The 15715-nt window shown below is 46.4% G+C and overlaps 1 protein-coding gene across 1 annotated transcript in view; it reads right to left on the bottom strand.

Moving 5' to 3' along the window:
• Window positions 1-576: 576 nt before the first annotated feature.
• LOC138491507 (alpha-1,4-N-acetylglucosaminyltransferase-like) overlaps window positions 577-15715 on the bottom strand; it is a 562029-nt gene continuing 546890 nt past the window's right edge. The window contains exon 3 of the mRNA XM_069618041.1: window positions 577-1318. Within this exon, the coding sequence (XP_069474142.1) occupies window positions 743-1318 (576 nt within the window). The 3' untranslated portion in view covers window positions 577-742. The remainder of the gene's footprint in view (window positions 1319-15715) is intronic.

Genomic DNA, 15715 nt, shown 5'->3' with positions numbered 1-15715 from the left:
CTTGCCCCCCTCACAAAACGATATTGGGATATCTTGCAACTCACCACAACTTGCAGACACCGTACCACCACCAGTAAATTATGTTCTGTGTCACTTGAATACAATTTCAGTACAGAGTTAGTGGCTCGGAGAACACATTCTGCTCTTCCTTTTGTACCAGATTAGTGCTGAAAATACGAATGTATCTCTGCCCACATCTAATGTTCATGTGGGCGGTGAAACATGAGACATGAATTCCTATGGATTCCACTTTTGTAAAAGACAGGCTGAATCCATCTGGGTCTCAATGTACATACATTACCAATAGGTTGTGTAATAGATCTAAAAAGGCAGGGCAACCCCACCATTCGGATTCCAATGTTATTTTTTGGCACCCTTGTAGATAATCAAAATGTTATTAGTGGAGCTGTGGAAAAGCATGTCTTAGATCACCATTGCTGTCTTTCTCATGTTCACAGTTCAAACATGTCAACATTGTAAATTAACTGAATTTCTGATTACCTCAAATCAACTTATTTTTTAAAAGCTTGCAAGTCATGCAAAACTTTTGCTGGTGGCAACTTCTGAAAAAAATAATTGTTGTCCAACATTTTATTGACATTTAAAAAAAAAACAGAATGGGATTCCTTTACGCAGAGCCATGGATGAAAAGCACACATATTCAGTAACATTGCAGCCACAAATGTTTCAAACATTTGGGCTGAGGATCATATATATTTATTTGCAGACATGGCTCACTTGCCTAGCTGTAAACGAAAATATCATAGGTTAAAGGACAGTATTTCATAAAGAGATGCTCGGCCACTGTGTTGCTGCCTGGTATCACTTTTTTGTGTTCTGTGTTCATGTGATTCCAAAAGTGCAGAGCATATGAATCTTTAAACAGGTCGTTGTTCCCAGTCCATATCTGATAATACTCTTCCCATTTATTATAGGGGATGGGGTAGAAACGCTTAGGCTGCAGGTAGTGAACATTGTGGCACATGCCATCGCCCTCCTGCTCAAAGTCTGGCATCCCACAGACTTTTGCTGCCATGCGTGTGAACAGGAGAGGACCCTGTTGGCCCCAGCGTGTCCCGTCATAGTTTTCTACAAAGTCCTTCATGCAGTCCCAGACAAAAGGGTGGTGCTGGCGAAAGCCCAGCACGGCACTGCTGCAAATCGTGAGCGACTCCGCTGCCAGGAAGTCGTCTACCGGTATGGGCTTGATGGAGATGACATCTGTGTCCATGTAGATGCCGCCATACTTCCAGAGCAATGCCTCTCTGCAGGCATCAGACACGTGGTGGGTCCAATAGAACTGCATTAACGGATTGGCCTACAAACAAAAAGGGAACAATGCGATCATTTGATCAATCATGTGTTTTGCTGATTAACATTACGATAGCTAAACCTTTAACAATATTACATAAAATGACAATCATTGTTGTCTTATCGGCTACAAGTCTGTTGCTTCTATTTTTATGAATCAAAAGTTGCACAATCAAACGCAACTAAAGGCAAAAAACAGTCTAAAGATGTTCTTGCAGTGTGGACAACTCAGCCACTCATATGCATAATGTTTCTCTAATCTAATATTGCAACATAATTTGCTGATAACTACTTCAACTGAATAGTGTCATCGACATTGCGTTTTAATGTTTGCGGTGATGTCCAAATTATTTCTACAATGCAATAATTGCTTAACGCAACACCTTTGTTAATTGATTTAAGATAGTGGCTACAGCTTTGTATATAATTTTGCACTCCTAAAATTATTGTATTTATTTGTTTTGGTTAATAAAACCTTTAGAAAAATAAATACATTAAAAGTCACAATAAAACGATACATCAATTGATTTCAACAGAATACATTAAAAAAAAACATACAACAAAATACAAATGCAGCTACAGCTACAAATTCTTCATTTAAAACAGTATCTATAGATGCCACCAGGGGGTGCTGAGATGTGCTAGCATGCCTCCGTCAGTCTCCCCCTCCGGGCTGTTTGAAGGGAATTGAGCCACCCCAACCCTCAGGAGAAAAGACCTGACCCCACCAGGGGCCATCTGAACCCCCGGAGCACCGAAGGAGAGATCTACGACTCTTCTACGCTCCATATATCCTTAGTTCGAGGCATTGAAAGCCATCTGCGGAGCTCCTGTGTCTCTACGCCCGTGCTGTGACTCGGGGACGGCCTGATGGTATATTCCAGAGACGGAGAGGCTGCCCTGACCTGCCCGAGCCACCTGCAGCTCTAAACGCTCCCCCTACACGAACCTTGGGAGCGAAGCGGAGAAGCAAACCGCCTGTCCCGCTGCCCAACCTCCCCCACCATCAGCCCCTGGGGCCATCCAGCCCGCAGCCCTTCCCGCAAAGAGGTGAGCAGCTGCTGTCCGGCAGGGAGGAACTACCCGCTGTGGAGAGTGGTGCTCTGGTGCCCCCGCCTCCAAACCCTCTGCCTCCTGCTGGACCCCGGACTCCCCCGAATCGATGTGGTCCGGGGAGAGTAAACGTGAGAAGTAAGGCCCTCCCGGATCCGGATTCGCAGCCCACGTCCTGCACGAGTTGAACAGATAAGTGGCTGCAGTGGAGGTCCGGGGGCGGGGTGGATTTTGTCAACGATCTGCAAGCCTTTGAGTTACCTACCCTACACCAGACTATCTATGTGGTCTGCCCCTTGTGGTGGGCCCAGGACACAGGATACCGCATTCAAGATTATTGCCCTGCAGCTACTCGTAGTACCGCCGTCTGGAGCGATTCTGCCTCAGAGGGACCCAGCGTTGCACCGGTGCTCCCGCAGGCCAGTGCACACCAGGAGCTGGTGGAGACCTGATATTTATAGCCGGGCCTCCCACCACTAGACTCACAGACTCGCCAGGGCCCAGCCAGCCCAAACCTGCATACCCCATCTCCAGCAGCCTATTGAGCCAGACAGCGCCCCCACTGCCCACCTCCTGCCGCATTGCTACGAAACACGGACTCTGCCCTGGCTTGACTGTCGTATGCCGCTGACCATAACTGGCTGCTGCCATTGGTCCCTACCACGCTGCTGCTTTGCTCCCTGGGGGATGGGTCTTGGTCATAGTGGGCTGTTCTACCCGTGAAGGAGGAGTGCCATGGCGCAGGGGCTTCTTGGTCCCCCATCACAGTTAAGATTGGTTGTCCGGGCCCCTACCTCACCCCTGACCCCTTGGCACCTGGAGAGTGTCCTCTAGCATTCCCCCCTAGAGCTGCGCATGAAGTGGGTGGGGGCCGGTGGTCCAACTACTTGCATACCACCATTCACAGGGTGTCTCCCTCCTGTTTTATCTGGATCTCTTTCGAAAGTCAGTGGTAGCGGGCCACGGTAAACTCAAGTCTGGACTCTTTTGCTTGCTCCATGAAGGACATCCTCTATTGTGCCCCTTTACGTTTTGGCCTGCATTCTTGCCACACCACGCGCATCAGCCCTTTTCCACACAGATTTTGAGCCCTTGATCTTCCATCCCTCGCACTGGTCTCCTACTACCCCTTGCCATGCCTGGCGTCTTTTCCTGGGCGGGGGGCTTGGTTGGAGGGAAGAGATCCCGGCTGGAATCCTGCTCATTCATGAAGGCAGTATGCCAGATCCAATCTTACATAATACCAGAAGTGCCTTCCCCATTGGTCCCCCGGCTGAGTATCTGCTGCTGTTGTGTTCCATTTTGTGGACTCCGGACTTTCTTCCTTTGCTCCAGCCCATCCATTCCCATCTGCACCCCTTCTGAAGCCTGTTTCGAGTCTCTGCGCCTCTGGAGCTTCATGAACTGGTTTGAATCTCTCCAGAAGTTCCGTCACTTGCCGCCTCCTCCTTCCGCACCCCTTGCCATGGCGGCCCCATCGCAATCAGAGCCGACCGACTCCAACTCAATCGTCAAAGGCATGGCAGCTCTATTGGAGGAAATTCGAGGCTTTAGAGCAGACATAGCAGTTAGGTTGGACACCCTGGACAAGAGGGTTGACACCATCGACGACTGGGTTCAGGCCCTGTAAGCCAACACGACTTCTTTCGATCTGCTGGAGACCCAGTTTGATGTGCGTTTGGCAGAGTTGAAAAGAAGGGAAGAGAAGTGTGCCTTGAAACATGATGATTTAGAAAATAGAGAACGCTGGTGCAACCTACGGTTCCTGGGCTTCCCGGAGCAGGAAGGCGAGACCCAATGTGACATAATCAAATCTGTCAACGCTGTTATCAGTTCACTTTTTGATGGGGCCAACACCAGCGAACCGACTATTGATAGGGCACAGGTGTTCCCGCTAAGGGGCCCAGATCCGTGCTAGTGAGGTTTCACTATTTTTCTGAGAAAACTAAAATGTTGGATCTGGTGCGGAAGAAAGGGCCGATTAGCTGGAAAAACAAGCAAATCTCGACTTATCAGGACCTGTCTGCCCTTACCTTGGTGAGGTGCTGTCTCTGTGCCGCCCTAACTAGGATGCTCCAGTCCAGGGGGGTGCGGTATAGGTGGGGATACCCTTTCTCGCTCTCGTTTGAGCTGGAGGGCTTCAAGTGTGCCTTGGTCAGAGAGGACGACATATGCAGAGTGTCTCAGGAACTCTTGGGTGACTCAGGTTGGAAACTGCAGAGGCTGCTAGGGAGAGAGATTTGGTTGGCCCTCATAAGGCCAATGTTGCCACTGAGAGATGTAAAGTTTAGTGGCCATAGAAAATTTAGAAGGGTTGTCCCGGCCTCTCCGAGTGCTCCCAACGACTGATGAGGCTCTGGCTGAAACCAGATCAACTTTGCTGGGTTGGTGCATGCCGATCCGGCCCTGACTGGTGTGACTTTCTCTGTGGTTTTAGTGCATCTTAATTCATTCAAGTTTTTATTGTTGGAGAAATGCTGATCTTAATCAGCCACTGTCCTGCTCATCTCTGGGGATTGGTTGGTGGGAGATGGAAGGGGTTGGATGATTTTGTGTATGGTTAGCCCGGGGGGTCTTGTATTTCTTGCAAAGGGGATAGGTTTGCTCTCTCTTTGTGCTCTGTTCTGAGGGAGGGGCTCTTAGTATTTTTGTTATTGAGTTTGGGAGCTCGGAGGGGGGGACACTGGTGGTCTGGCCTAGCGACAATGTCTGCGTTGTTCGGAGTCCAGACGCTTAGGGTTTGGGGTCATGGGGGGGTGGGGAGTTCTATTCGGGATGGTTTGTTGGAGTGTTTTTTAGGATTACCAGGCGCTGTTGGACGCAACGGTTTTACGTGTATGCTAGTGTATAACTTGGGCACACAGGAACATCGTGGGGAGTGGGATACAAAGTGGTCCCCTGTTGAGCCGCAGGGGATTTCCCTTTATACGATGGATGACTCATCTCACTCGCTGACTGTGGGGTCCTTAAATCTACATGGGCTAAACTCACCTACTTAAAGGTCGATGGTGATTAGAGAATTTAATAGGCTCCAGCTACACCTTCTGTTTTTACAGGAGACCCACTGGGTTAAAGGGAAAGAGCCAAAGCTTAGAGCTCCGGCCATACATCACATGTTTTTCTCACCTTATGTAGCAAAGAAACGTGGTATTGCGATATTGATATCACCCAAGGCTTGTTTTTCTCCCAGAGCCCAGCGCTCTGACCTGGAGGGTCGATTCATTATGGTCAAGGGGGAGGTGAGAGGTAGGCTGTTTACTTTGATGAGCATATACGACCCTAATGAGACACAGGATCTTTTCTGGGAAGGTATGAAAAAAAATATGGCTTTCACGGGGTGTCCTTTTGGTTGGAGGGGATTTCATATGGTTCTCTTTCCGGAGAGGGATAGGAAGTCAGCTAATCCATGTGCTGATATGCGTCTCCAGAGGAGGCTGGCAGGTGCCTTTCGTAGGGTTAATGGGGATTTGGATTTGGTGGACTCGCATACTCTGAAACAGGGACACAACACACTTTTTACATCCTTCTCTGAGCCTCATGCAATGTTCGCCAGGATAGACTATGTCCTGATAGACTCCTCGCTCGGGGAGCACATCACTGACTGTAGCGTTGAGTCCATCCTGTGGTCTGATCATGATTTGGTCAGGGTCCGCATAGGTGTCCCCCCCTTCTGCTGGGTCCCGGTGGTCGTGTAATGATTTTCTGTTGCAGAGTCAGACCCTCTTGGCCGCTATAGAAGAGTACTTTGCGATCAATGATACTGGTGAAGTGTGGATCATGGGGGCTTGGGATGCATTCAAGGCTACCATCCGGGGTACCCTTATGGAGATGGGAGCAAGGAGGAGGAGGGAGAGAGATAGAGAGGAGAAGAATCTAAGAGAGAAGATAGCCACCATACAGCCAGCAGGGAAATTAAAGATGCAGATGTTCCCAGGCAAGTGGGCGGAATTACAACAGCTCAGGTCGAAGCTTGCGGCCCTTCTTGTTAGCCAGACAGAAAGGTAGCTAGCCTTTTTAAAACAGAAGTATATGGAGAAGGGGGAAAAGGCTGATAGGATGTTAGCTAAGAGTCTGAGGGTACTTAGAAACAGTAGGAGAGTGGATTCTCTCTGTTCCCCAGAGCGGGTGATGGTCATAAGGGATGGATCAATTGCGGAGCAATTTCAGCAGTATTACGAGCGGCTGTATACCTCGGGATACACGGGGGGACGGCACAGACATTGATCAGTTCCTGGGGTCCTTGCCCACTCCCCGTCTCCCGCCCGAAAGGGCTGAGCCCCTGGAGCTTCCCATTACACCGCAGGAAATAATAGACACTATCTCCTCTCTGAAAGTCGGAATCTCGCCGGGGGATGATGGATTTATGGTTTGCTTTTATAAATCATTTTGCTCTGCCCTGGCCCGTTTTTGGCTAACATGTTTAACTCCGCCCTTGTAAAAGGAGCCCTGTCTCACTCGATGATGTCCGCCCTTATTGTGGTACTCTCCAAAGAAGGGAAATACCCCTCCCAATGTCAGTCCTATCACCCTATTTTGCTCCTGAATTCTGATGTCAAAATCCTGGCCAAACTCCTTGCCAATAGGTTGGCTAAACTCCTTCCAGCCTTGGTGCCTGGGGACCAGGTAGGCTTTATCCCCAGGAGGCAGGTGTCAGACAATGTTAGAAAGACTTTGGACCTCATGTATGAGGTCACGCATCGCGATCTAGAGGCCTACCTTCTCTCGTTGGACTCAGAAAAGGCCTTCGACTGTGTCGAATGGCCTCATACGGATAAGGTTCTCCAAAACATGGGCCTGGGTGATAGGTTTTGTGGATGGGTCTCGGCATTGTACAACGGCCCCTTGGTAGGGTGCTTTTTAATGGTACCACCTCTGCATCCCTACACCTCTCTAGAGGCACCCGCCAGGGATGTCCCCTATCCCCCCTTTTATATGCCTTGGCTATGGAGCCTTTGGCCATTGCGATTAGGGTAGACCAGGTGATCTCTGGGGTTCAGTGTGGCAAGTACAAATTCAAGCTGTCCTTGTTCGCCGACGATATCTTGGCTTACCTGACTAACATTCAGGATTCTCTTCCTCGTCTGCTTGATTTTATTGGTGCGTTTGGGTCCTTCTCGGGGCTCAAGGTCAATATATCTAAATTGTGTATAATGTCTATGGGCGCTAGAGACCTTGAAACCAATGGTAAATCAGAGGTGCAGGGAATGAGAATAGAATGGAGGGCCACCTCTTATTTAGGCATCTCCATCCCTAGGGACCTGGGTGATCTATTTGAATCTAACTTCTCCCTGATTTTGATGAAGTTAAGTAATGATCTTGTTAGTTGGGGACCTCTTACCCTCTCGTGGCTTGGGCGCATGGTCACGGTTAAAATGAATGTTTTGCCACGGCTTATCTATCTATTTATGGCCCTTCCTATTGTTATCCCGGAAGCCTTTTTCAAGCTATTACAGGTCCGGGTTGATAATTTCATTTGGAATGGGAAGAGGGCAAGAGTCAAATTGTCAACTTTAACACTACCAAAAACGTGTGGGGGTTTTGGTCTTCTCAACTTAAAGTTACATTACAAGGCAGCCCAGCTGCGAGTGATGTTGGAGCACATGACTTATTGGACCTATGTTGAGGACACTCATTGATATCCAAAGAAAGTGAGGGATCTCCTACGGCCCCTCCCAACTCCCTTCCAGCACATCTCAAAACCCATCCTAACCTGGCCGCCCTGTGGGCACTGTGGAAACCAGCCAAGGAGAACACGCTGTTGTCCTCTTGGCCGACCCCCCTGACATCCCTTTGGGGGTCCACCTTTCATCTAGGATCCAAGGGTTTTCCTGATACTCAGTTATGGTCAGACAAGGGATTGGAGAGAGCAGCTAAACTCTTCCACCAGGGGGTCTTCATTGAGTATGCCCAGCTATCCGAGGCAATGGGGGATACCTAGCCCTCTGTCTTTGAATATCTGCGCCTTAAGGGGATCTATACTCATCCTAGATGGTTGCCTGCCTTGACTCGCCCCCTTGCCCCCTTTGAGAGAATGTTGGTGTATTCCATGACTAGGAAGGGTTCTCTTTCTAGGATTTATAAAACTTTAATCACGGCTAACCTTGAGGGTAGACAACAGTTTAAACGAGCATGGGACGAAAGGTTGGGGAGGACCCTTGAGGAGCCCATGTGGAGGGCGATCTTTAGATCAATTTTTTCAGGGTCATTGTATACCTCATCTATGGAGCACAGTTTCAAAGTGCTTCATTCTTGGCATCACCCCCCCAGCTACCCTGTCCAAGATGTTCAAGAGTGTATCTCCACTATACCCTAGGATGTGCTCACAACGTGGTACCTGGTACCACATGTGGTGGGAGTGCCCGGATGTCCGAGTGTATTGGGCCGAGTTGCTTAGCTGGATCAAGAAAATTCTGGGCACGTGTCTGTGCCTACTCCCCCTGGAGATCCTTCTGGGTATGCCAATTACCGGCTCTGAGGGGTACGCCTTTCCAAAAGTGGCCGTGGCAATGTTGAGAGCGGGGAGACTCGCTCTCTCTCAAAAATGGAAGAGCTCCTCTACCCCTTCCAAGGGTGAATGTCTCGCTAAACTGTGGTCCATCTTTACGTATGAGAAATTGTCTGCTATAACCAACAATGCTCTGTCCTCTTTTGGGCAGGAATGGACAATTAGTCTCCTGAATGTAGATTGTGTAGCTATGAGATTGTAACTATGTTGTGCTACTGGAACCATTTCATTTTTATTTGATCTGTTTGCCATCCGTATTTTGCCCCGTGTAATGGGTATAATCTTGACCTCACTGTGTCAGTCACCCTTAGTTGTTTTTCACCGTGCTTTGTGTCGCCCCTATGCTTTTTGTTCCCGTCATCCCACTGGGCTTGGTATGGTTTTGTGCGGTGGGGTGGGGAGGGGTTTGGGAGGGGAGTAAAGTCTAGCATTCTTCTTCTGTTGTTCCTTTTGTTGTTGCCAGGGGTTTCCTGGTGCTTTTTTTGTATATTGAACCGCTCAATAAAAACAAAGCTTAAAAAAAACAGTATCTATAGAACTGTACATCAATTTAAACGAAGTACATATCAATGTGCAAACTCATACAGGTAAAAATTCAATACTAGATCAATGTGTGTTCATCTTTATGCACAATATAATATGTATACATATGGCATTCCTTATTGCAATTCTTTTAATTCATATTTCTTTATTAGTTTGTCCATTATGAAAGTTCAGCATAGTAAAATATAGTCAATTATGAGTACCTAAAACTTAACTTCGCATCTCTAAAAAAGATTGCATACAACTGATAAAAATCTCATTACTGCCAAGTTCAGTGCAATTGATTTGCTATGTAACATTGCCCACCATAGTTCATCTGGATAAACCCTTTTGGGGTTTAGTACAAATGTTTTAAAATACTCGATTCTCTACCCTCTAAAGGCTTCACATTCAGTCAACAAATGTGCTAGCGTTTCCTTGGAGTCTGTCATTTTACAAAAACGGCAGATCATCATTTCTTCAGGATTGCGCGATAATGCTCAGTTGCTGAAAAGCATCTATCAGCTGATTGTCACCTCGCAATTGCTTGGATATATAACTTTAACACTATTGAGATATGCAACCACAGATCTGTTATAATTATGAATCGGTACAGTAGTTTTCCACCACAAGTGAACATAACAGGAAGTTTAAGCCTTAGAAGAAGAGCTGTGCTCGAAACACGTGTTGGCTGAAACCAATCCACCAATTCTACTCAGATAAAAAAATTCTTGGAGTACATGCGTAGTATGATTGTATCATTTATTTAGTAATTTCTTCACGTACAACCCCTCTTACTGATACGATCTCTCTTGTCAGGAGTACATTTAGTCTAAAATGCATACAATTATGGCACAATTTCTTATTTGGGAAGAGTTTAGGTAGGGCTCGGGACAACCTATTAATTTTTGACAGGAGATAATATGTTGATATAGCCACTTCTCCATTACTGCATCATTAGTCACGGTCCAGTCATTGTATCGAAGTAGCCTCTTCACTTTAGCAGGGGAGTGTAAAAAAGTTTCTACTGTGACCCCCAACTTTAGTAGCAATGATAGGCATTCTTCATTGAGCTTAAAAACAAAGCCCTCTTGTGAGACTCCATCCCTTACCTCCTTACTCACTAGCACATGTAAGGATTCGCTCAAACTCAAATACAGTTTTCTGTAGAGACTCAGTCTCTTCCATTCCACCAAACTTTGGATTGACTGTAAACCCAATTCGTATCTAATTGCTGATAATGGCACACACTTGGGTAAACAAAACAAGACCAACCACCAGATCAGGACTTTGTATATGTGCATCTCACTTATGGCCCATGAGGGGAACAATTAAAGGGCGTAGCACAGATGGGCGATGATCTTAGAATAGTAAAACCTTATTTTCGGGATCATAGCACATTTTCCATATTTCTTATCTATTGTTATAATTTTTGAGACTTGTTTAAGTGCTTGTTTATCCCTCAAATAGTTTTGATAGAAATAACTTTTTGGTGAGGAAATAATAGGAAATCCCAGGAAGTTAATTGACGTCTTCACGGTCAATCTTATACTATTCAAGACCCAAGTGAAGCCAATCGGACACACACGTTTACTCAGTCTCATGACCACAGTCTTTTGCAGGTTTACTTTTAGATGATTTGCTGCTGTATATCTATTAAAGGCTATTATGAATCTGAGAGTGCTTGATTAATATAATATCATCTGCATAGGCAGACCAGCAAATTCTATGTCCCTCGATCTTCGGAGGTGCAAACGAGGCCCCATCTAGTACATCACCCACATCTGCCACATATAGATTAAATAAGGCGGGAGCAAATATGCAGCCGTGGTGTAGTCCATTATGTGTGCGTATAGTATTAGATAGCTGCTCCTCCTTGTTCATACGTATCTGAATTTGTGACCCTTCATGTAAATGAATTAGAATGGAAAGCAGCCACCAAGGTAAGCCAAACGTATTCAATTTTGCCCATAGTGTGTTCCCTTCAATCAGAATGCAAGAGATAGATCCATTGAGGCCAGATATATTGGGACGTAGTTGTCCTCCCTTTACTTTACTTTAAACACTTGTATAGCATGGCCAGGGACCCTTGGGAATTAGGGCGCTGACAAAAACAAAAAGCAAGGCAAAGATCCTAGTGTAGGACCAAAGTGAAATTCAAGAAGTCGAGCGTAGTCAGGGACAATTACCTAAATAACCAGGTTTTCAGTTTTTTTTTTAAAGACTCGAGATTAGGCTGAGCTCTCAGATACAGAGGGAGATTATTACATGCCATAAAGGCAGCAAGATGAAAGGCTCCTTCTTCTGCCTTTCTGGTCCTGCATCTGGGGATATTCAGGAGTCTCGAAGTGCTGTATCTTGAGGCGCAACCTTGAATTTTGTCTGTACTGAGTTGCCTCAAGTATCCGGGCATGGTGCCTTGGATACACTTAAAAGAAATCATCAATTGCCTATACTGCACTCAGGCCTCCACTGGAAGCCAGTGCAGACCCCTTCTGGCAGTAGAGACATGGTTGCAGCATTTAAGTCCTGTCTCAACATGTACCGCATCATTCTGTACAACCTGAAGTCGGTTCATGTATGACTTGTTTATGCCCACCAGGAGACTGCAGCAATAGTCAATTTCGGCTCCGATAATCGCTCGAGCTAAGGTTTCAGTGTTGGTTTGATTAACGTAAGGCCTGAGATGGGCGATCAATTTTATGCTTTAACTTGTTTAACTATTTAACTTGGGCACAAGTCTTCACAATCAATGCCGAGCAGGGATCATCCTTACAGGAAGTGACTTTGAGATGTTTTAATATGTCTACAAGCTCTTCCTCAGAAATATGGGAGAAGTTAAATTGAGGAATGGCGAAGTTTCTTAAGAACAGATCGGTCCCCTTCAATTTGGAGGCATGTGACTGTTCTTTTATTCTGCGATTTAGGTCCGCCCTAATCACCTTCAATTTGTTCATCATGGCATCCTGAATGTGCAGACACCAAGCATCATCCTTATTAACTGGAGCCACATCCGGTAAAGCTATGTTCTCCTGCTCTTTGAGAATTTTAAATAATTCTCTCGATTGTCTCGATTGTGATTGGGCTATCGAAATCCTCAAGTTAAGAGAACTTTTCTTGGCTTCGGTAATTGCCAGTGTTACGCTCACCTGGTTCCCACAGGGGCGTCGGTTGGACCCGGACAGCTGCGATCTCCACCAACGTGATGCGTAGTGCAGAGAGGACTGTTTGGACTGGCCCGCCTAGTTTCGTCTGCTTGACCCGAAGAAGTATTCTCCTGCAAGTGGAGAAAGGGATTTAGCCACCCGTGGATTTTAGCAAGGACCACCCGCTGCTCCCATCTCCCCACTAGTCACCTCTGATATTTACTTTTAGTAAGCTCACCTTATGTATTTAAATGATGAGCTCTCCAACCTGTGTGGAATGCAGGGGCGCGTAGATACCAGTTACTTCACTGGCTTGAAGGTACTGGAAGAGTTCCGCCTATTGACTCCGGGGCTTATAAAGTTCAAAAGAGTTCAATATGTCCGATGTTCACTCTTGTTCCATTCCCTTTTTAGAATTGCACTGGGTCCTCAAGAATATTGCCTGGAGGTAGCTAATGGCGTTTGGGTAAGAGTCTGTATTTCCCAACACTGTCCGGTAAAGTTGCATGAGTTTAATTTGTTGTTTTCTCTCCCTTTATAGGTGCGGCATATGAAGATGTGGCATGTTAAAGGTTAATGCCTCCGGTGATAAATCAGGTAAGTCTATGGTAAGTGATGATATTTGTCAGCTTCTGGGCTCACCTTGTTGTTTCTTTGGTTTTCCCCAGATGCTGGAATTCAACGACGAAAAATATGAAGAGAGCGCCGAGTTGAAAGATGCTGTGGACTGGTGAGTATAACACGGTGCTGCAGCTGGCAATGCGACGCGTGTTGGAATAATGTTCTTTCCAGGCTATGAGACGTGCTGGGTCCGGAATCAGGTAAGGAATAAAAATGATGTTCGTTATCTAACCTTTTCTCCTTCTTTTCCCCTTTTCCTAGGAGCTCCGAATTCGAGGCGGGCGTGGCAGAAGACTGGATGCAGGCTTGCAGGCACGGTGAGCGTTACACTGCAGAATGCAGAATAACGCGAAGCATGTGCTGCTGATCGGGCGTGGTTTAAATAGCATACAAAGTAGTTCCAGGTAAGAAGTTCCCCAGAACCACACCCAAGGTAAAAATAGTCCCTGTAACAAAATAGTCCCATCCAAGCCTCACGTTGGCTTGGATTCAGTAGCAGCATGGTCTGCATGAGGTAAGTAATGTCTATGAGCCTGGCGCCTATGGCGCCAGGACTGATTCCTATTATGAGCCTGGTGCCTAAGGCGCCAGGACTGAACCCAAACAGCTCCAGCCGGGGCTGTTGGGGTTTTGATAAATATCTGGATGCCTTCTCCCGTGGCTGATGAACTCGATCAGGATGCCCAGGGGTAGGCATCATGACAGCCAGTTTATAGGCTTTGACTGAATCTCTGTATTTGGCCAGAGCACTGGGAAAAGGAGAGGATTTCCAACTATAAAATAGTTTCAGAGTTGTTGCTTTGAGAGTTCTCAGTTTGGGCGTGCACCAAGGCTTGTTTCTCATACCCTCCTTGTATTTTCTGTTTTTCAAGGGGGCCAGGGATTTAATAATATCTTCTAAATTGGTAAGCAGAGCATTTGCTATATCTGAAGAAGTATCCTGGGCTGTGAATTGAATGTAGGAGTGCAATAGTGGTTCAACTCTATCATGAGAGATCAATTTAAAATTCCTACTGAGAGTACTCTGGGGACTCCTAGATTTTATTTTTGCTTGGAAAGGTGCCTGGATGGAAAAATGCACAAACGAGTGATCAGACCAGGGGCACGGAAGAGCCTGCAGATCCTTAGTTTGCACATTGGTAGATGAAATCCAATCGAGGATATGCCCCAAGATATGGGTAGGGGAATTGACAAGCTGTTCAAAACCAAGGTTACCACGGGCGAGTTCCAAGCCTTTGGCTGATTGATCATCCTTATCCCCAAACCAATAATTAAAATCCCCCAGAATGAGATATCTGGAGTAGGTTTTTAGGCGTGGCAGCAGGTAATTAGACAGTGCCGAAGTGAAATCCTCCATCGGTGACGGGCCCATAGATGAGGATAAGATTGAACGTAGATTCTGCGTTCAAGCCAATCTTAACATGAAGCGATTCAATGCCATCCTTAATTATTCCTTTGGACTCCCAAATAGTAAGAGAGGATTCAAAAATGAGAGCAACCCCCTCTCCCCCAAGCTTACTCTCTGTCATATCTTAACATCTTGTACCCCTCTGGAATGGCGATATCCAAAGAGGGGCCAGCAGCTCTGTGACCCCAAGTTTCAGTGAGAGCGCAGATGTCAAAATTATTTTCCTCTATGTAAGATGCTACTTCAATGACATGTTTCACCAGTGATCTGGTTTTCAGCAAAATGCAAGTTAAGTTGTAAACTGGAGTAACCTGATGAAAATGGTGGGGCAACTCAGTTGACATGGGTGAGTCCGCTAAAGTCATAATAGGTGAGTTCACAGGATCAGGGCTAGAATTCTGTTGCAAGACGCACCCTCGAACTGGGACATGAGATAAGACTGGATTCTGAGTGCCTTCAGGGGAGGCAGAGAGCATGCGAGTTCTGGCGCTGCTGTTGTAATACAGTCCGGACTATCTGTTGATGTTATAACGTTAGTTGCTGTTAACAGTGAATTATTACTACTCACTGTAACATTGGTCTGGAAAGAAGTCACTGGTTTGGAGAATATGTTCCTGGCTGCCTCAATTGCCAACAGGACCTCCGCTTACCCCATGGTGTGTACGAAAATCAATGGGGGCGTGCTGCCTTTCTGGCGGTCCTGCACGGACTGGCACAGACTTGCTTAACCCTTCCACGCCGGTGCATTCATGCCGGGTTTCAATTAGAAGAGTGCACCGAAACTATAGCTCCTAATGGGAGATGTAGTTTTGTAAGAGCATGCAAAGGATACAAAGATGCTCTGATTCAAACCGCACTTTTATTAGAATGTTAAGAGGTCTGATAATATAAAAAAAACACAATAAGGAAACTATCAGTAAGATGAAACAGCAACACAGTTAAAAACAAAACTAGGCTAAAATGTGCAAGTACACGTAAGAAAGCAAATAGCAGCAAAAACAGGGTAGCAACAAAGGGTTCTACAGGAGTGCAGATGCAGAAGGAAACACAGTAGCAGCAAACACATAAATCAAGGGGAAGGGGAAGCAAGGCCCTCAAATGTGTTTGCGCTGGTTTTCAATTAGAAGAGCGCACCGAAACTACAGCTCC

This window comes from Ambystoma mexicanum, chromosome 10, assembly GCF_040938575.1.
Source record: "Ambystoma mexicanum isolate Mex_15411 chromosome 10, UKY_AmexF1_1, whole genome shotgun sequence".
Classification (NCBI taxonomy): Eukaryota; Metazoa; Chordata; class Amphibia; order Caudata; family Ambystomatidae; genus Ambystoma; species Ambystoma mexicanum.
The sequence above is the reverse complement of the archived record's forward strand: the minus strand, read 5'-3'. Positions and strand labels throughout refer to the sequence as shown.